General features: G+C 47.1%; 1 protein-coding gene across 2 annotated transcripts; it reads left to right on the forward strand.

Annotated features, from left to right (window-relative positions):
- LOC8059543 lies at positions 4-21484 on the forward strand. Of its 2 annotated transcripts, XM_021464032.1 has the most exons (34): positions 4-227; positions 323-383; positions 476-582; positions 678-1144; positions 1230-1437; positions 1557-1886; positions 2081-2231; positions 2317-2454; positions 3204-3285; positions 3729-3997; positions 4085-4198; positions 4302-4540; positions 4697-4924; positions 5014-5166; positions 7613-7750; positions 7877-8107; positions 8189-8316; positions 8755-8875; positions 9315-9479; positions 15413-15560; positions 15695-15795; positions 15985-16134; positions 16460-16507; positions 16610-16717; positions 16836-16910; positions 19099-19149; positions 19222-19365; positions 19428-19558; positions 19760-19847; positions 19981-20040; positions 20109-20361; positions 20456-20607; positions 20701-20771; positions 20850-21484. In XM_021464032.1, the coding sequence occupies exons 1-34, from the start codon at positions 63-65 to the stop codon at positions 21178-21180; spliced, it is 5406 nt and encodes a 1801-aa protein (XP_021319707.1). In that variant the 5' UTR covers positions 4-62; the 3' UTR covers positions 21181-21484. The 2 variants fall into 2 exon arrangements, with proteins under 2 accessions (XP_021319707.1, XP_021319709.1); XM_021464034.1 differs by lacking the exon at positions 15985-16134.

The following is a 21595-nucleotide window of genomic DNA, read 5'->3' on the forward strand; positions in this document are numbered from 1 at the left end:
GGGTTTTGTTGGTCTCTCTCGCCGGCTCTGGTCATCCCAAGTCCCAACTTCAAGCTTCCGCCATGGCGTCTTCTCCCGAGCGTGAGGTCGCCGCCCTCGAGAGCTGCTTCCGCTCCCTCCCGGCCGACGCCGTCCCAGCTGTTGTCGATTGCGTCCTCGCCTCCTCCACCTCGTCCTCGCCTTCTCAGCTCTTCCACGCGCTCCTCCGTTGCTCCCCTCCCTTCCAGGTTGTTTGATTGCTGGCTTGCTGCTGCTGCTGCTGCTACCGCCCTCTTTCGCTTCCACTTCAACTAACATCAGTTGATTGCTCTCTTCTTCCCAGCGGGAGCAGCATGCCGCCATCTGTCACGCCGCGGCGCTTCGCCATTTGCTCGCGCAATTCGGTCGCAACCCCTCACTAGTCCCTTGCGTCCTCTTCCTCTTTGGGTAATCAACCAATCACAATGCTAATTTCTCGCTTTGTTTCGGCTTTCAGACAACCCTCCTAAGGTTAGGGAGGTTCTGCGCTTACTGCTGTGGAGGGTCTTCCTGCCCCTGCTCAGGGATAGCATCCAACCCAGTCATCCTGCCTACTTTCACCAGGTGCCTGCTCCTTATCTACTCCCCACTTAAATTTATCTTGTCTTGTGTAGTCCCCATTTGCTTTATATGTACCCTGGATTCCCGTGGTGTCTCAGGTAATCGCGATGATGTGCGATGCAGTCTCTGACACTGGATCCTGGGACCTGCTTGGAGCCACAATAGTATCATTCTGCATACGGTCATCTGTTGTTGCCATGGGTTTGTCCGCTGCAGATGCCAACTCCATGGTTTACCAAAGTATAATGGAAGCGGATTTTCCTGGGGAGAGTCCCTCACGCCTACTACCGCTCTCCAATTCAAGCAGTGTGTTAGCATCATTGCTGGTGGACATGTTGGAGAGGCGAAGGACCATACCTACCTCCCAGAAAGGTGCTGCTGATCTAGATGCATTGGTTCAGAATTTGACATGGGACCTCTCCAAGTTGGTACTCAAGATGTTCACACATGCTCAGGAGTATCGGTCTTGTGCCACTCGGATCCTTCTTCAGCCTGTACTCATCTCGCTTGCGGATGTTTCCTGTGTCACTACATCGTTTGGTGCAGTCCAGCATAAGCTTTCGAGGTGCTTAAAGTCTATCTGTCTCGCAACTATGCGTGACCAGTTGTTAATTCAAATTGCCCCTACTCAAGTTATCTCTCGCCTGCAGGTTTGGTTTCCTAGAATGTATATGGAATTCCTGTATTTCTCTATTTCCTTTGGGGCCTGGTGAGCGGCTTGATGCATACATCATACTCTCTTTGTACTTGTCAACACTGAAATCAGGACATCAAGCCGCTGTCTTGGGAGTGGACATTGTCCATGAATTTGACCTTAGGAATGTCAGTGAATTCTGGGATGAACTGCGCAGGGGACTGGTGAGCCTTTCCACCTCGCACCATTTCTCTTAGTTGCATACACTCAAATTTGGAATTCATGCTAGAACGCTACTGGTTAGTGTTATGTTGCAGTGACATCTGTACCTTCTATCCACCAGGTTGACAAGGATTCTTTAGTAAGGAAACAGGCCTTCTACGTCTTAACAATATCACTTAGCATCTTTACCTCTTCATCTGGAAATGATAGCAGCCAGCATTCCTCCAGCAGGAGCTCAGCTGCTTTGCCTGCTCAAATCAAAGCAAATGCTGGGGCAACAAAAAGAGAAAGGTGGGCTGACAAAGAAGCCAAGTCCCTTGGCGTTGGAGAGATGGACCAATCAGGTGGACACTGTTCAAATGGTCAAGATCGGTGGAAGGTCTTCTTGTTACTGTATGAGATGCTCCAGGAGTATGGGACACATTTAGTTGAAGCAGCCTGGACACACCAGGTTAGTTGGTTTCCTAGTGTTTCTCTTATCAAAAGCCTATCAACAATATGATATTTTAATGATACTACTCCAGTACTCCTGAATTTAACACTTTTAGTGCTATGTAGGCAATAGGAATAGCACAGAGAAACAGTAATTGTTTATACAATCACTTTTGGCTTATGTTGGGTTGATGGTCCAAAAACCATGTTCAGGTAGTGCAGCTGTTTGAGTCTATGCCACAGAATGACTATCTGAATCACACCTCCCTTGGAGCCTTTCATGCCCAGATGGAATCTTGGGAAGGAATTTTGTACTGGATGGCAGTTTTGTGGGAGCGTGGGTTCAGTCATGAGAATCCTCAAGGTGAGTACTGATATATAGTTATCTGTGATCCATATTATATTTAGAACGCTATTCCATAATCTGCCAGCTTGAACGTCTTTTGCAGTGAGATGCCTGGTTATGCAATCCTTTTTGGATCTTGCATGGGAACGCTACAAGATTTGCGCTCAGATAATTCCAAGGGGTTTTGTGCTCGGTCCTCTGATACGTGGTTTGAATGATGTGGTTCATCATAAGGATTTCGGTTAGTTTTGTTTGTTTTGCGCTAGTTCAATAGAACATATTTGATTCTGCTCTCAAAGAAATGGAGCTATTTTGTTTTTGTTGGGTCCAATTTTACCTGAGAATCTTGCATTGCTTCATCTATGTTCCCTTTGCAGCAAATATGATTTAAAAGTTACTCCCTCCATCCAAAATTATAAGGCATTCCAAGAATCTTAGAGAGTCAAAGTATTTTAAGTTTGACCAAATTTGTATGATAAGATAATAACATTTATGATATTAACTCAATATCATTAGGTTCTTCATTAATTATATTTTCATAGAAAATTTATTTGATGTCACAAATCTTTATAATTTTTTCTATAATTTTGGTCAAACTTAAGATGTTTTGACTCTCCAAGATTCTTGGAATGCCTTATAATTTGGGATGGAGGGAGTATGTTTGTATTTCAAACTAAACTTGGGCTTGGGGGGAGATTTGTTAGTTTATGATTTTTTTTTTGCAGTGATCAGTCCTTCCTGCCCGACTTATTGATTTATCCCTGGTAGACATTTCACTTTATGCGCTTGTATTTTGAATTTAAGAAAGAGAACTCATCAAGTAACTTTGGTAAATACATCACACCTGCTTTTGTTTACTGAGTCATGTTGCTCACAGTATTGTTGCTCTAGTCTTTTAGCTTTCTTTATTATCGTCCAATTCTTTTGTCACATTGTCAATAGTGCATTCTTTTTTATAAATACTGAGTTATCTTCCTAAACTGCCTTTAGGGATTGGGGGTGCTTATAATTCGAAAACCATAAAAGATGCAGAGAGATTTTTCAGAACTTATACCCATAACTTGGTGAAATGGTAACTACTGCCTTCTTATTTCTTGTTGAGTGTTTTGATGCTTCTGACTGTGGAATTGAGTTTTTTTGTTCAAAAGAAATACACTTTTTGTTATCTTCTAGTGTCTTTACATCTATTGAAAAAGTTGTTTATGCATGTGTTGTGTCATGAAAGGAGCTTAACTAGTGAATCTCCTTGCATTCTTGTCTTAATGAAGATCTCCTTTCAATATTGCATTTTCATCACTATAGCAACAGATAACAGAAAATTTCTTGTATGCACTATAATGGTTTAGCCTACATGCACATGCTTAGGCTGCGAGGACTTTGTGTTTTCAGGGGATATTTATGTTGTTTGGCGACAGACATGCTACTCTTTAGTTTGGTTTGGTTTCAATTGCTGAGCTTTTGCAGTTGGAGTGTGCTGCTGAACCCACTTCTGTTGCATGCATGCCTTCTTTACAGTGACCGCATACATCTGGTTTGGAGTCTGGCATCTGCGGCTAAGCAAGATTCATTTGGCCGAGCAGGATTAATGACTCTTGCATCCTGTGTTGCTTCGTGCACACATCAGTCAGAGACAAATGATGTGCCTTGTGCTATATCTGGGAAAGCAGCGACAAAATGTGATGGATGTGTGCCTACAGAAGTTAGGTCAACAGATTTGTTAGATGTCTTATGGATTCTTAGTGAGAGGAGTAAACAACACTTCAATCCAAAGTATCGTCTGAAAGGTTCAAATCTTCATCTCTTTCTCCTCGAGAAATTTTGATAAGTGACAGTTATGAATCGACAACTTGTTAACTTGAAGTCCAATGCAGTTTGTGAACAGGTTATCCAAGTTGCAACATCACTGATAAGTGCCACTGAAATTCCACTTAACCAGCTTCTGCATTTCATTGCTACAATTCCTCGAGAGTTCACTGATTATACTGGTAAGTACACAAGAGAAAAGGAACCTTTTTTAAGTATCTCCTTCGATATTATCTACAGTGCTGTGTTAACATTAGCTCTCACTGCTATTGTATGTCCTTGTAGGGCCATTGAGAGTAGTAGTTCAGAAATGGTTTGTTCAGAAGGAAGAATGTTCTGCTGGTAACACTTTGTTGACTAAGCTGATTGATTTCCCTGCTACCTTCGTAAGTCAAAAACAGAATGAAGGTTCGAATGTTTTTGATGACGAGGATGTGGATGCATGGGAAGCTGAAGCAAGGAGGTGGGCTAGAACCCTTCTTCTTGTAACCTCGGAGGACGAACATTTGAAGCGAATCTTTGGGGTTAGTTTTCTTGTCACTTGCTTGTATATATACTTGTAAAACAATATGATCTCTATATTGTGCTTGGATCTCGAACTTCAGCTATGCAATTCCTTTTTCTATCGCCCTTGTGTGTTTCCATTTATCTTTGGTTCAAAAAGGTAGTTTTCATTGCAGTTTCTAGAGGCATATGGCTACAAGCTCTTCGAGCAATGTCCCAGTGGAGATTTCATACCCACAAAATTTTTTATCATTGTTTTAAGCTTCATTGAGGAACTTGAGGTGAGGCAGAGAAAGCTTGTTTGCGAGAGTAATACAATCTTAAGAGGAGGTTCAGATGGAGTAAATGGATTAGTGCTCGATGATCTCAACAAAATGATCGCAGAATCACTTTCGCTTGTTTTGGTAACCCTCTTTTTTTTTTTTCAAACCATCGCTGAGGGCTCTTTGTGTGTCAGCCTTTCAATGATTGCCATCTTTAAATCTTATCTCAGGAAAATATGGTGGCCTTCAGCAAGCTGTCTTGCTCTGTTTTCTGGTTTAGAGATGTGGAGAACAAGGATTTACCCCATTCTATCAAAGGAAAGCTTGGAGGCCCAAGTCAGCGTCGTTTGGCTACCTCTATCACTTCTTCAGTATTGCAGGGTGTATGTTCCATCCTGCTTTTTTCTTTGGCTTGCTTTGTTTAAAAGGTTCCATTTGACATGTTTCACATTATCTTTCAGATATACATATACTGCATTACAACTATCTTTGATGTTTTGTCTGCTGTGCTAGTCCAACAAAGTTTTCCTTTCTACCACCCTTCTTCAATTTGGGTTCATTCTAATGTTAGTTGCTGTAGTAGCGATTGCTATGTCTACTCTGCAACAGAATACATCCTATATACAATGGTGTGATCTGCTGGTGTTCTGGTATTTTTCCAGTAGAATCGTGCACAGTGATCCCTTATAGTAGAAAAAATTGACAGATCAACCAACACTTTAAGGCTAATAGTCACAAAACCACCAACTATTGTGTCCATTTCAGAGACCCACCAATACACAGGGTTATTGCCTCACTAACCCGCCATTTTTTGCTTTGTACTGTTTTATGCTAGCTTGAGCTCACATGTCAGTCTCACCATTACGTAGTCAACCAACTGTTGTGTCACCCTTTGATATTTTAGCATTTCTGTTACTCCTTACATTTGATGAGTATGAACATGAAACTTTATATGTACAGGTAGAGTTCACTAAGAAGCATATCAACCACCTTTCTTTCTGGTAATTTCTTCTTAACTTTGCCCACTGAGGGTGCACTGAGCTGTTATAAATGTCCTTAAGGTCCAGCAACTGAGAGATTACTGTGTCAAATCCTGGGAGATCAGCAACAAATCCACTAAATATGTAGCTAATGAGATTCAACTGTGCCCATTAGACACAAAACTGATTCCATTCCATTGGATTATCCACAAGTTGACATTGACGATTCTTCTATTGATTTTGTACATAAGGGGTGCAACCTAATTGGTGATTGACTGTATTTGATGTATCTCTTGTAATAGGGTGGCATAGGATGTTTTTGGTTTGAGGGCAAGGTGGGATATGTTAGAGCCATCCCTACTTTGGGGGATGGGATAATCCCAGTTGCCTGTTTGGTTGCATCATTGGGATCCTTGTTCTTTGTTTGTTAGGAGGGATAGGCAGGATTAGGATGATACAGTTTCTTGTTTGGATGGATGGATAGGTAAGGTGGATATGGTTACCTCTTCCCAAGTTGGTGAGCTTTATTATTAACATGACACAAAAAGTGCAAGTTTCCATACATATCCATTTTGTAAGACAATGTTATCAATATCCATATAAGCAGTATCATTGTTGCATAAAGAATCAAAATATAGAGTGTCAAGCGCTTCGACGCTCAACGACGGCGGGCCGCGACTACGTAGCTCGTAGTCGCGCTCCAGGCCTCACCGCGGGGTTATATCCCCCTGCCGGTGGCTTAACAGAATAGGGATAGGAGATTAGATGGAACTCAATGCTTGATTAGCATTGTTTCAGTACAGCCAATATATAAGCCAACCGGCTAACAAACTAGGTAACAACCGGCTAACAAACTAGGTAACAAATCCCCTAATTTCTAGGCCTGATTCTAGCCACTGATTGCCGCCTTGCCATCCTGGCCCGCGGTGACCGCGGGCAGCCCCGCGTCGTGCCCTGCAGCGCGTTCTGCTGCCCTGCGAATGTCACGCGCCCTGGCCCGGCGTGCATATGGCATGCCCCACATGACATAGAGTCACACAATCACCTTGGAAAAACAACTATAATGCATTGCAAGACAAAAGTGTAAGATAAAAAAAACAAGTACACTTTCGTTGGGTTTTCTCCTCAAACGGCACATGTTTGATCCATGTCAACGCTTGGATGGGGTGGTGCCAGGGACCACCGAAATGGAACGAGGCAAGGTTGGTGATTCCAAAGTGGTGCCTTTTTTTGGCTGCATTTGCATGATTGTGTCCTTGCGATGGTACAAACGGTCCAAACAAAGCCGAGGCAGCAACCATAACATGCTAGTAGGCTACTGAGGAGTTTATTGATGAATTAGTATCTGCATTGTCCAATGGATCTCTCCGGTGCAAGCAACAAGGCTGAGGTGGCCACTGACGGGATCTGCTTCTCTCTTGTGCTTGGATCTGGTCTGAGGCGGGAGCAAGGTACAATCCAAAGGCTTGATGGAGAAGGGAGGATTCCTGTGGATGGATGAGGATGCCGTCGTGCTGGTGCAAGATAGATGGGGAGAGGTGAGCTGAGGGAAAGAAATGGTGATCGCAGTGCAGCATGCAAGTCATGTGCTAGAGGAAGAGAGATGGGGATGAATCGGTCTGGCTGATTTTCTCGGATCGTATCGTCCCAGATCTGAGAGCATATTCTCTTCAGAGGACCAATCCCATCCACCCATGTCCTCCAACCATGCACCCTTAAAATTGGGATGATCTTGTCCTATCTCAAATATCCCTCCAACCAAACACACCTGTTCGTACTTTACATGTTTTGAAGTGCACCTCAACATGCAGTTGCTTTGGTTTGACAAATTCCATCTCCTAATTCACAGATTTGGTCAGTGCGATGTGTTAGTTCTGTTTCCTCATGGTGTAACCATTACTGTTCCGGTGATTCTGTTTCTTCTGCATTTTCCATGCTATGGGACTTCTATTTGAATGTTACCCATCACTCCACTATTGCCACTGAGGTATGCTGCTATATTTAAACAACATTTTACTAATTTACTTAATCACTCTTTTTCAATGTCTTTCTGTTAGCTTTTCTTTACATAAATTCTGAAGTCAGCCTTTATCTTTTTTTTTCCCTGCATAAGACTGGAGCTGAACTTCACCTGGCAGCTTATGAAGCTCTCACCTATGTTCTGGCAGCTCTATCTACTGCTTGCAGTTCTCAGTTTCTGGATTTTGTGGAAGCAAAGCAGACAGATCAAGCCTGCGAGTTTTCATTGGACATTTTGGTCACCACTTTCCTTGACAACATCAACCATCTTCTTACAGACGGAACTCTGACACGAAGCAGAAGAGCTGTTTTGATGACTTGGAAGGTTAGAATAATATCTTGCCTCCTTTTGCAGTACATAAAGAAGCCAATCTGGATGGCTCCTAATTGTTAATTTTCATTTTAGTGGCTTTGTATAGATTCCCTTCTATCCATTTTGGGCTGCTGTAGTGACAACGAATCTCAGATGAAGAGATTGGAACCCTTATTTTCGGATTCAACCCTCCGATGCATTTTTCTTGATGTTATCGAAAGGTGATCTTTGTACAATTCTGTTACATTTTAGCTCTATGATTTCTTCAATTTACATTCATAATGGCATACAATCACATTCCAGTACTCTGTTACCTGTTTATTTGGGGGAGCCTTGCATTACTGAAAGCTATAACTTTCTTGTATTATTTTTTATTTGCTTCATTAAAAATTTATAGCTTTCCTATGTCAACTGGATACCCATTTTGTTCATTCTAGAACATATGAACTCAATACTATGTTATTTAGAGGGGCGACTAAAAGTGCTAATCCAAATTATTGATTTGTTTTTGTAATGCAAATTTGTCCTGTGTTGGAACACAGTTATCTACTTATCATTCCAACTTCCAAGTTTTTCTTGTCTGCTAATTCTTCAACTTAGATTATCCTGAGGTGCACTGATTTCCTCTGTACTTAATTATCTTTTCTTAATCTTTGCAGCCTGGAAAACGCTGGTGAAAATTCTGTCTTATCTATCCTGAGATGTGTGAGATCTGTTTTGAGATTGTTACACTTGAATATGGGTAACAGAAAATTTACCTCTTTAGGCATCAGTTATGAGGTACTATTCGTTAGTATCTTCTCTCTTCTCTGTAACTGTTTATTCCTAAAGTATCCTCCCTTTGTTCCATAAAGTCACTTTAGCTTTGTCAGTCAAACTTCTCTAACTTTGACCAAGTTTATAGAAAATGCACCAATAGTTTCAACGTCAAATATGTTTCATTAGATTCTCCAAGAAATATGTCTTGATAGCACATTTATTTGTACTTGTAGATGTTAATGTATTTTTTGAAAAACATGGTCAAAGTTAGAGAAGTTTGACTTAGGACAAAACTAAAGTGATCTATAATTTGGAACGGATGGAGTAGCTGCTTACAACCTAAAACTAGATGCTAGCTTGAGTGCTTGACATTACATTATTGTTAGTTCTTTCCTTTATAAATTTGTTTGCTGGCTTCTTTAATTGCAGTTGCCATTCAGTATCTTTTATCTCTGTTCAGATGATGATGCAATTAGCAAAGTCCTCCTGGATCTTGCACCTTAGCTGCAACAAGCGCCGAGTGGCTCCCATTGCTGCGCTACTATCTGCAATATTGCACCCAGCAATATTTTCTAATTTGGAAATGCACCAGACAAATGAAAAAGGGCCAGGCCCTTTAAAATGGGTCAGTTGTCACATATCTTCTTTAACACATTTTACTGTTTTGGATGCGACACCACTCTTGTTCTTTAACTGAGTGGTCAGCATACACAAATGTTTAGCTGCTGATCTGCTGCTTTGTGCGCATTAGTTTGCTAGTTCTGCGGAGGTGGCTACTTTTCAATATATGAAGTCCGCACTATGGACTTTGCATGCATATTGTATAAAGTTATCTACTTACCTAAAAGATGCGAGCAAAGAGGGAAATAGTTGTTACCTCTTTCATGGTGTGGACTGTGGGGGTTGTTCATATGAAAATATGCCATAATAATATGTTACTAATTAAAACTTCTTGTAGCTATATTGATATAGAACAGGGATTTGTAAGAGTGGAAATCTAGAGTTTAACCTGCTGATTCGGACAACTGCAGATGAGGGTGCTCTTTGGCATGCTGCAGGGTGGTATTAATACTAGTCCCTGTGTTGGTAGTTCTATGCAGCGCCATGCACCTGTTTGTGCGTCTGCCCATGTGGTAGTGAGCATGTGTCGCTGTGTGCGCTGTCTTCACTTCGTATATTTTCATCCTCTTAATGAAATGATTCGCAGCTCTCCTATGTCGAGAAAAAAGAAAAGTAATATACCTAGATTTTTTTGTCCTTAGATAAGAGCGCTAGGAAATCAGCTATTTACTTGCTTGAACCATGAACAGTCTTTAGACCCCCCCCCCCAAAAAAAAGATGTGTTGTCATGTGGGGGCGCACATACGCCAGGCGTGGGCGCGCGCGCGACGAGCGCAGAGCCCAGGAGCACGCCGAGCGCGCGACGTCGCCCATGGGCTAAGAAGGAAAGAGTTGAGATTAGTTGCTATTTTTATTCCTTAGATTCAGGGATGATTAGTTTCCCTCTTGGTGAAGGCCACCGGCCTATTTATATCTTGTAATCGGGATATTTGAGAATTAAGCAAAGTATTACCCAAATCTACTTCTCCCTATTCTAAATATCAAGCCGACGGCAGGGGGGTATAACCTCGCCGGCGACGACGGACCAAGGCTACGATCTTCGTAGTTGAGGGCCTCCTACCCTTGGGGTTGACGCCTTTGACAACCTGGTATCGCGATCTAGCCGATCCTCAGCCTCACAGCCGCCGCCGCCGCCTGCTCTACCTCCTCCGCGCTGTTCTCCCCACTCCCTGCGTCCGCCGCCCCAACGTCCCCGCCATCTGCATCTTCCGTCGCTATGGGGGACAACTCCGATCTGAAGACCACCATGGCTGCTCTCGTGGCCGCCGTCACCGCACTCCAAGCCACGGCCGAGGCTACTGCCAAGACCCTGGAAGAGAACACCAAGGCGATCGCCTTTCCCGAGCAGTCTTCGTCGTCCGCTGGCAAGCAAGTATTTGGGGATTAGCCCCCGGATCGCCCGCCGAAGTTCCAGAAGCTGGACTTCCCGCGGTACGACGGCAAATTGGACCCGCTCATCTTTGTCAGCCGCTGCGAGTCGTACTTCCACCAGCAGCGAATCATGGAGGAGAAGACTTGGATGGCCTCCTACAACCTAGGAGATGGTGCCCAGCTCTGGTACCTCCGTGTCCAGGCCGACGAAGGCATGCCGCCGTGGCAGCGGTTCAAAGAACTCCTACAGCTACGGTATGGACCGCCGCTGCGTTCCGCCCCGCTATTCGAGTTGGCGGATTGCCGGCGCACGGGTACTGTCGCCGAGTACCAAGATCGGTTTCAGGCGCTCCTTCCTCGCGCCGGTCATCTCGATGAAGCTCAGCGTGTCCAGTTGTTCATCGGGGGCCTCCTCTCGTCGCTCAGCATGGATGTTCGCATCCAGAACCCCCAGACGCTGGCCGCCGCCATGAGTTTGGCTCGGTAGTTCGAGCTCTGGGAGCAGTTTGTCCAGCAGCACGCACCACCGCCGCAACGAGGCCCCGGACGGGTCCCCCTCCTACCTGCGCCACCCCGGCAGCTGGCTCTGCCCGCGCCACCGAACGGGCCCCCACCATCTGGATCAAGCGCCTCTCCCAGACGGAACAAGAACGCCGCCGCCTCAGCCTTTGCTACAATTGCGACGAGAAATTCACCAGGGGCCACAACCGCGTCTGCAAGCGGCTATTCTACGTCGAAGGCCTGCAGGAGGACACCGATGCTACACCGGAGGAGACGGACGAGACTCCCCCGACCGAGTCTCCCTGCTACTCTCTGCATGCGGTCGCCGGCATGCGCCTCGCCAACACCTTGCAGATCTGGGTGTCATTGGGCGGACTCAACCTCACCGCCCTCCTCGACTCGGGGTCGTCCCACAACTTCATCGCGGAGAGTGCGGCGCTCCGGACCGGGCTGGCCATCCAGCGTCACTCCAGCCTCACCGCCACCGTGGCAAACGACGAACACGTTCCCTGCCCGGGTGTCATTCGACAGGCCACATTCACGGTCAAGGACGACCACTTCTCCGCCGACCTCTACTTGATGCCGCTGGCCGGCTATGACGTCGTTCTCGGGGCCCAATGGCTGGCCACGCTGGGGCCCATGCTGTGGGACTTCAACGCCGGCACCGTGTCCTCCTGGCAGGGTCGCCGCATCTGCTGGACAGGGACCAAAGGGCCTGCTACGCCGGCCATCAACGCCGCCACCGCCAGCGAGTCCCTCCTGGCGGAGCTAGCCTCAGGGCCGTCCCCCGCCGTGCGGTCGGGAGCACGCCATCACGCTGCTACCAGGTGCCCCGCTGGTGGCCGTCCGGCCCTACAGGTACACGGTCTCCCACAAAGACGAATTGGAGCGCCAGTGTGCCTCGATGGAGCAGGGTCTCATCCGCCGCAGCACGTCCGCGTTCTCGTCTCCGATGTTACTGGTCAAGAAGGCGGACGGGACGTGGTGTTTCTGCGTCGACTACCGCGCCCTCAACGCGATCACCGTCAAGGACGCTTTCTCGATCCTGGTGGTCGACGAACTCCTCGATGAGCTACACGACGCCAAGTACTTCACCAAGCTCGACCTCTGCTCGGGCTACCATCAAGTTCGCATGCGGCCCGCGGACGTCGACAAGACGGCGTTCCGCACCCATGATGGCCTCTACGAGTTCCTCGTCATGCCTTTCGGGTTGTGCAACGCGCCGGCGACGTTTCAGTCGTTGTTGAACGACGTCCTCCTCCAGTTTCTCCGCCAGTTCGTCCTCGTCTTTTTCGATGATATTTTGATTTACAGCGCCACTTGGGCGGACCATCTCCGTCACCTCCGTGCAGTCCTCGTCCTTCGCCAGCACCGCCTCTTCGTCAAGCGTTCCAAGTGCGCCTTCGGCGTCGACACCATTGCCTACCTCGGCCACACCATCAGCGGGGCGGGCGTTGCCATGGACCTGGTGCAGGCAGTCCTGGACTGGCCGTAGCCTCGCTCAGCGCGGGCGGTCCGGGGCTTCTTGGGACTTGCGGGGTACTACCGCAAGTTCGTCCAGGATTACGGGTTGATAGCTGCCCTACTCATGGCGCTCACCAAGAAGGACGAGTTTCGGTGGACCGAGGACGCCGTGGCGGCGATCTAGGCGTTAAAGACGACCATCACCTCTGCGCCAGTGCTGGCCCTGCCCGATTTCACCAAATTGTTTCATCGTCGAATGCGACGCTTCGACGTACGGGTTCGGCGCGGTGCTGATCCAAGACAAGCACCCACTCACCTTCTTTAGCCGGCCCGTCGCACCTCGCCACCAATCCCTCGCCGCGTATGAGCGAGAGCTGATCGGCCTCGTCCTCGCCATCCGCCATTGGCGTCCATACTTGTGGGCTCGCCGCTTCGTGGTGCGCACCGACCACTTCAGCCTCAAGTATCTCCTCGACCAATGGCTTGCAACCATCCCACAACACCATTGGGTCAGGAAGCTTCTCGGTTTCGACTTCACGGTCGAGTACAAGGCGGGCGCTACAAACGCTGTGGCTGATGCCCCGTCCCGGCGCGACACAGAGGACGGGACCGTGCTGGCGGTGTTGGCTCCGCGTTTCGACTTCATTGACCAGCTTCGGCAAGCTTAGACGGAGGACCCCGCTTTGGTCGTGGTATGCGACGAGCTGCGAGCCGGGACCCGTGCGGCGCCGTGGTCTCTGCTTGACGACATGGTGGCGTTCGGTGGCTGCTTGTACATCCCACCCTCCTTGCCTCTGCTCATGGAGGTGGTCTCGGCCGTACACGCACACGGCCACAAGGGGGTCCAGCGGACGCTGCACTGTCTCCGGTGTGATTTCCACTTCCCGGACATGTGCCGTGTGCTCTAGGACTTTGTGCGAGCGTGCGCTACCTGCCAAGTCCGAGTACCTGCACCCAGTCGGACTGCTCATGCCATTGCCGGTACCGACCGCCGTCTGGACATACATCGCCTTGGAAATCGGTGATCCTCTCCGTGGTGGACCGTTTTAGCAAGTATGGCCATTTCATCCCGCTGGCGCACCCCTATACGGCGGAGTCCGTGGCGCAGGCGTTCTTCACCGACATCGTGCGCCTCCATGGCGTGCCTCAGTCGATGGTCTCCGATTGTGAACCCGTCTTCACTAAGACGTTCTGGCGGGAGCTCATGCGCCTCCTGGGTAGCAAGTTGCACATGACGACGGCCTTTCATCCGTAGTCGGATGGTCAGACGGAGGCGGCCAATCGCGTCATCGTCATGTACCTTAGGTGCTTCACCGGTGATCGGCCCTGGAAGTGGGTTCGCTGGCTCCCCTGGGCAGAGTTCATCTACAACAGGACGTTCCAGTCCTCGCTGCGGGACACGCCGTTCCGAGTGGTGTATGGCCGCGACCCGCCCACCATTTGCTCCTACGAGCCGGGTGAGACGCCTTCCTCGCGGACGTGTGGTACCGCTTGGAGCAAGCACAGGCGGTCCAAAAGAAGTTCTACGACAGGGCTCACCGGCAGGTGTCGTACGCCGTCGGCGATTGGGTGCTTCTCCGGACACGACACCGGGCACCGGCGTCCCTACCTCAGCCGACCAAGGGGAAGCTGAAGCCACGCTATTTCGGGCCTTACCGCATCGTCGAGCTCATCAATCCTGTTGCGGTGCGACTGGAGCTGCCTCCTCGCGCCAAACTCCACGACATCTTCCATGTGGGACTCCTCAAGAAGTTCGTCGGCCCGGCCCTGACCATCCCTCCGCCGTTGTCTATCGTCAACAACGGCGCTGTTGATCTGGAGCCAGAGCGCGTGGACCGTTGGCGCCTGTCCCGCGGCGTTCGTCAAGTGCTCGTGCACTGGAAAGGGGAGCCAGTCTCGTCCGCAACGTGGGAAGACGTTGACTCCTTCCGCGACCGCTACCCCGCCTTCCAGCTCGAGGACGATCTGACTCTCGAGGAGGGGAGAGATGTCATGTGGCGGCGCACATACGCCAGGCGTGGGCGCGCGCGCGACGCGCGCAGAGCCCGGGAGCACACCGAGCGCGCGACGTCGCCCACGGGCTAAGAAGGAAAGAGTTGAGATTAGTTGCTATTTTTATTCCTTAGATTCAGGGATGATTAGTTTCCCTCTTGGTGAAGGCCACCGGCCTATTTATATCTTGTATCGGGATATTTGAGAATTAAGCAAAGTATTACCCAAATCTACTTGTCCCTATTCTAAATATCAAGCCGACGGCAGGGGGGTATAACCTCACCAGCGACGACGGACCAAGGCTACGATCTTCGTAGCCGAGGGCCTCCTACCCTTGGGGTCGACGCCCTTGACATGTGTAGAGTGTTTCCCATTTCTTTTTGGTTCCAGCTCTAGCCTACCCCAACTTGTAGGGACTAAAAGGCATTGTTACTGTTGCTATCCTTGAATAAGGAAATCATGCTTCTGTCTTCTCTCTTTTTCTTGCATCGTTGCTACATGTTCTTTTCTGATCTGCCCATGGCAATTCACTTATAATTACAAATGTGTTTTTAGTACCAAACTTTCCTTGATACATGTGATGCAATTAACTCATCTATCTGTCTTCAGTTTGTCGAGAATCTTCTTAACGAAGGCTCAAAAAGTCCTCGAACTATTCGCCTAGCAGCTTTGCATTTGAGTGGTCTATGGTTGATGTACCCAAAAACTCTTAGATTTTATATGGAGGAACTGAAGCTGCTCTCGTTATATGGATCTGGTATACTATTTCAATTTCTTTCCTGCTAATTCCTGAGTATTTTCACCTTTTCCAATGTGCTTGTTGTTTCTTATAATATGCTTTGATGTATATCATTGTATTCACTCAATCAGTACTTGATATATATTGAATAGTGGCATTCGACGAAGATTTTGAAGCTGAACTCTCTGAAAACCATGAAGCAAGATTTGAGGTTTCCATGCTAGCACAAAGTCCTGATCGTGAATTCACAGAGGTAACCTCATTTGAAATTACGATTCTAGGTATTGCATTCCTAATTTGTTTACCTTTATTAGAACATCCTATGTAATGTAATGGGATAGGACACCAGCGAAAGTTGCTGAGCCTTCCGTTTTTTTAATGCTACAGATGAATGGGAAGTTTGATCATTTCACATTTGTTACAATTGGCAATGTTATGGCAGGTGTTCATTAATACAGAATTATACGCTCGTGTTTCGGTTGCTGTTCTCTTTCATCAGCTTTGGAAACAAATCAAAGAAAAGAGTATATTGGAAACTGCAGAAGCTCTTGAATGTGGCAAACTATTTCTATTAGAACTTCTGGACTCTGCGGTATTGTTTGAGTGTTTTCATATTCATAACTACTTTATACGTAACCATACATTTCTACCTTCGATAATGCTGCCTGAGGTTGTTGTTTCCTGGCCAGCATCTTGTATTTGACAGCTAGTGTGGTATTATTGTGCTGAATCTTTTGGATATTTTTGTGCATTTTAACTTTGACCTGCAATGGGCGTGATCCCAGTTAGCACCTTTCCATAATATGGTTAAATCCTTCTGAGTTGCCTACAAATTTTATTACTTCACTTCCAAAGCACTTCAAGCTTCACAAATTAGTAGTGCTCTGACTCTTGTGGTTTACACTTTTCTCCAACAGGTGAACAACAAAGATCTTTCAAAAGAACTCTACAAGAAATATAGCAGTGTGAGCCTTTTATTCTGTGTGATTTTTTGGTGGTTTTACACCTTTACTATTAATATCTCTGATATTTTGTATCATATTTCTAAAATCTCTACATTTCGCTAGGTACATAGGCGTAAAGTTCGTGTGTGGCAAATGATATGTGTTCTATCGCACTATGTAGAAGATGATATAGTTGGAGAAGTGACATCTAGCATTCACATTTGTCTTTATGTAAGACTTCAATATTTATTTGTGCTTGTATGAGTGGAGAGTGGACTATTAGTTTACTTGTGACTTATGATGGATGATTGTTTGCATCGCTGAAAGTTCATTTTGGATGTTTGTGCAGAGAAATAATTTGCCTGCTGTCCGACAGTACTTGGAGACGTGTGCTGTACTCTTGTACTTAAAATTTCCAACCTTGGTGAGATCTCCCTTCACGTCACAGCTGTAGAAATATGCTAATAATGCACACTCTTTTATATATCTGTAGTGATAGGACAGCAGCCCTCAACAGTGTTGGAATGTCTATGGGCGTGTTTGGACCATGTTTTCTATGATGGCGGTCAAAAGAAGCGAAGAATCGCGCCAAATGCCCCGCGGTGCGAGCGATTCTTTTCACCACATACGGCATTGGCACCGCAAAAATGAAGTAGCTTCGACGTTTTCATGCTTTGGTGCGACGGCCGTGGTAGGCTTACCACATCACGTGGTCCCCCAATCGCAGTCCCAAACACGCCCTACATATAGGAGAGAAAATCAGAAAAGGCCAAGTCATTCCAGCCACCAAACTCATTGTGTTCGACTGTTCGTGAGTGTTCCTGGTTTAGGGGTCATTTGCCTCTTAGTTGGTAGCGGGGATCATGTTGGGTGACGTCACTTCTCCCTCCCGTCCTACCTATGGCTGCTTAAGGAGGCTATGAGGTAGTGTTACAACGGGTGGTGAGGGATGTGGGAGGCACGTACTTGATGCTCACATAATACAACTATGTCGAGTGGGTCGGGCTGGTGGAGGTGATGCTCCAAGCACATGACTTTTGGGAGGCCATGGATGGTGTGGACAACATCGATGACAAGATGGCAATGGAGGCCATCCTTCGATCTCTACCGCTGGAGATGGTGTGCGTGCTTGTGGAAGACGACAAAGCAGGCCTGGGCCGCGATCAGGATGATGCGTGCCTGCTCTAATTGCGCCAGCAAGGCGAGTGCCCAACCGCTAAGGAAGGACTACGAGATGATCTTATCCATGACTGTGAGTCAGTTGATTACTTTGCCATGCGCATCTTTGATCTCATTCAATGACGAGTCGATGACTTTGCCATGCGCCTGTGCCAACATTGACAACCGTCCACCTCCATCGTCCACATGGTACTTTGCCTTGGCTAGGAATAGAGCTTGGTGATGCTTCATGTAGGCGTCATAGAGCTGCATTACGTGCTCTAGCTGCGGCTAGCCATGTACTATGTCCTGGTGGTCAAGTCGACTTAGTGTGTTGAAGCTCGTTTGACCGTTAAGAAAAACTCGACCTGTCAGGAGGGTGGGGGGGGGGGGTTGTTAAGGTAGCCCCGAGGCATTTTGCTAAGAAGACCTCACGCAAGTGGAGAAAACCCCCGAACTCCTGCCCCACCCACACACAGTGGCATTGTAGCCCATGTGAGAATGACCACGACCGGGCCCGGACCTTAGACCTAAGCTGATTTGACCGTAGTGGGCATGCCAATGCCACGTGTCATTGTGCTGCACCAGAGGTAGACCATGCGCATGACATCGAGGCGCAGGATGTACAACTGATTCCACTCGCTGTTGACCTTGGCAGCATGATGACGCTCCGCCACAGTGTTGTGATGTCAAGGAGCATCTCGACGAGTGTTGTGATGTCAAGGAGCATCTCGACGGAGAGCTCAATTTGTGCAAACTTGAGCAGCATAGTGTGCAAGTACTTGGCCATGACCTTGGCGTCGTTGATCGGATCACTGGGGACCAATTGGTGGACGGTCGATCGACTCGCTGTCACAGAAGTAGATACTCCTTCCTCAGCTTATAGGCACTCTCCTTGCAGGCGCGATCAGAGGATGTGCCTCCATTGCCATCCTGTTCTCGAGCTGCTCTGTGCAGCCTTGATCCTCAGCCTCCCAAAAGCCATGTGCTTTGAGTATCACCTCCATCAATACCGCCCACATCCTTCACCGCCCGTTGTACCACTACCTCACGGCCTCCTTGAGCACCCATAGGATAGGACAGGGGAGGGAGTAGAAGTGTCATAACCTGCTATGAACCCCTACTGATACCAATTGATAGGCTAGCAGCCCTCAACAGGTCACAGGAAAGTAGGAAACACACACAGGAACACACAATATGCCTGGAATGACAGTCTTTTCTGATTTTTCTCTTCTATATATAGACAGCCGAGCTACAATTAGTCTGGTCATATCTTCTATTAAATGCTGAGAATAACTACTATATATAGCCTATTACTCCTATTACTTGATGCTGGAATTTATCTAGAGTGTATGAACCTAGACACTAGCATGCACCTATATACACATGATTTCCAACACACACAATCTTATCATCCGTAAGTGTTCATGTTTCTGATGCACTTCCGTGTGCAGGCAGAGGAGCAACTTATTCCTATTTTTCATGACAAAGGGATGCGACAACAGGTGAAAATTTCTGTCAGATACTCAGATATTCTTTCTACTCTTTATGTTTATTTACCTGTCTCCTCTGTGCAGGCACTATCTTCATATGTTTTTATAGCAGCAAACGTGATACTTCACTCAAGACAGTCTGTCCAGATATACCACCTGAATCAATTGCTTCCTCCGATACTGCCGTTTTTAACATCCCATCATCACAGTTTACGCAGTTTTACTCAGGTAAAACCATGTAATTTGAAATTTTGTTGAAACGTAGAAACTGAAGATCGATTTTTATGCAGCTACTTGTCCATTCAGTGCTATCGAGGTTGTGGCCTACTCTGCATCTCGAAACTTCAGAAGATGCAGTCTTTGAAAGGAGGTGCTTTCAAGAATTGAAAGATTATCTGGCAGAAAATTCTGACTGTGTTAGGTAATACACATACTAGGTTTTTCTTTTATAATAGTGGTCTTGGCTGTGCTGTCCTGACATGTAGTTTGTCTGGATTCTGTACCTTGGTCTTGTTTCTTTACACATACTAGGTAAAGCCCCATTTGTTGATCCAAACCTCCAATTGTTTGGTAAACTCCTTTTGTTCCTCCAATGTCTATAATTCCTGTCTTCTGATTTCAGGCTTAGAGTTTCAATCGAAGGTTTCCTTGATGTCTTTGATCCCAATGCATCTGGGACCCCTTCTGGAATATTTAGCTCCCGCCCTGAGGTGTATAAATATTCTCTGCTTAGTATTAGGCTATTAGCACAATTTAATTGTTCCTCATGTAAGAGAATTTAGGACCATTTAGTTGTTTATTAAGGGGCACAATATTGAGGCTTGTATAATTCTGAGTATGTAGGTGTCTGACTTTGAATGTGTTCCAGTGTCAGTGATGGAGCGTGTGATTGAGTTCCTGAATGTAAGCACTTTGAACATAGACAAAGCTTTGCATCCGTGGAGCTGCAAGCTAAAACTTTGCAATTTCAGGATGTGAGGGAGGACTTGAGACAGGCTGTAGCAAAGGATACAGTGACAATCAAGAATGAGGATCTTGCTGTGGGCGAGCATCGCAACTTGGAGAAGAGTGACAAGAGTGGGTCTGAGGTGGTAAAAACTGGTCAGGATGTATTGGATTTCCAGAAGAAGATAACGCCCCATAGGGACTCTGAGCAAGCATTGAACTTGAACGCCAGAGGTCATTCAGGCATTGGTGATGAAAGCATTTCAAGAATAGTATCAGGTATTCCATGCAAATTTGCTGGTGTCTGTTGTTGTGGGTTTATGATGACACAGCCCTTACTCGATGATGGGCCTGTGGCCTGTTGCGGTTGCAGAGATGGAGGAAGATGACCAAGTTTTCAACCTAGCACTAGAAGCAAGACTGCATGCTGCGGAAACAATCAAACAAAGCCGGCAAGAACTGATCGTGGTGGCATCATTGGTCGACCGCATACCAAATCTTGCAGGGCTGACGAGAACGTGTGAGGTATTTTTCGATACTATAATAATTCCTCCTTACTTGGCGTATCTTGTGGGGGCTAATGCTACTAAGGATCTATCTCGTGTGCTTACCTTACAGGTCTTCAGAGCAGCTGGTCTGGTTGTCGCTGACAAGAGCGTTCTTCAGGACAAGCAGTTCCGGCTTATCAGGTTTGGTTTGGTTGACTGCTTGATTGTTTGTTGCCTTAGTAACATGATGATGATGATGATGGATCCTGCGCATTGCAGTGTCACCGCAGAGAAATGGTTGCCCGTGACGGAGGTCCCAGTTGACAGCGTGAAGGCGTACCTGGAGAGGAAGCGGGGCGAGGGGTACTCGGTGATCGGGCTGGAGCAGACAGCCCACAGCAGGCCTCTGGATGGGTTCGTGTTCCCGGACCGGACGGTGCTGGTGCTGGGGCGGGAGAAGGAAGGCATCCCAGTGGACATCATCCACATCCTGGACGCGTGCGTGGAGATCCCGCAGCTGGGCGTGGTGAGGTCGCTCAACGTCCATGTCAGTGGTGCCATAGCCGTCTGGGAGTACACGCGCCAACTACGCAATCAGCGTTACTCCTAGCTTGTAGCTTCTTTTTTTTTGTTCCATTGATCATTGTCAGAACTAGTACTGTTTGGGTTGCGACCATTCATTTGTCATTCCCCCGTCAGTCAACTCTTTTTTAAGTAGATTCATTTCATTTGTCACCCCCTCTCTTTTAAGTAGGAATTCTCTCTTTGGGAGAGTAGGAGAGTAGAGTTCCACACACACAAGACCTGGCTGGGCCCACCTTCCCTCCCACCAAGATTGACTGAACATACATACAAACATGCCCTAATTTTTTCAGTCAACATACTTGGCTTGTCTATATTACTTCTGCTAATCTCATCCAGCTAAGTTGACAACGTATTATTTGTGTAAAAGGCATTCAAGCAAGGCACTTGAGCGAGCCTGCCTGCCTGCCTAAAATTTGGATCGGCATCAGGATTAGACAGTG

Source organism: Sorghum bicolor, chromosome 1, assembly GCF_000003195.3.
Source record: "Sorghum bicolor cultivar BTx623 chromosome 1, Sorghum_bicolor_NCBIv3, whole genome shotgun sequence".
Lineage (NCBI taxonomy): Eukaryota > Viridiplantae > Streptophyta > Magnoliopsida > Poales > Poaceae > Sorghum > Sorghum bicolor.

Coding starts and splice junctions, on each gene's coding strand:
- LOC8059543 (XM_021464032.1), top strand. CDS start 63: ATGGCGTCTTCTCCCGAGCGTGAGGTCGCCGCCCTCGAGAGCTGCTTC. Junction 19,150..19,221: donor ACAAAGGGATGCGACAACAG/GTGAAAATTTCT, acceptor TCCTCTGTGCAG/GCACTATCTTCATATGTTTT. Junction 19,366..19,427: donor GTTTACGCAGTTTTACTCAG/GTAAAACCATGT, acceptor ATTTTTATGCAG/CTACTTGTCCATTCAGTGCT.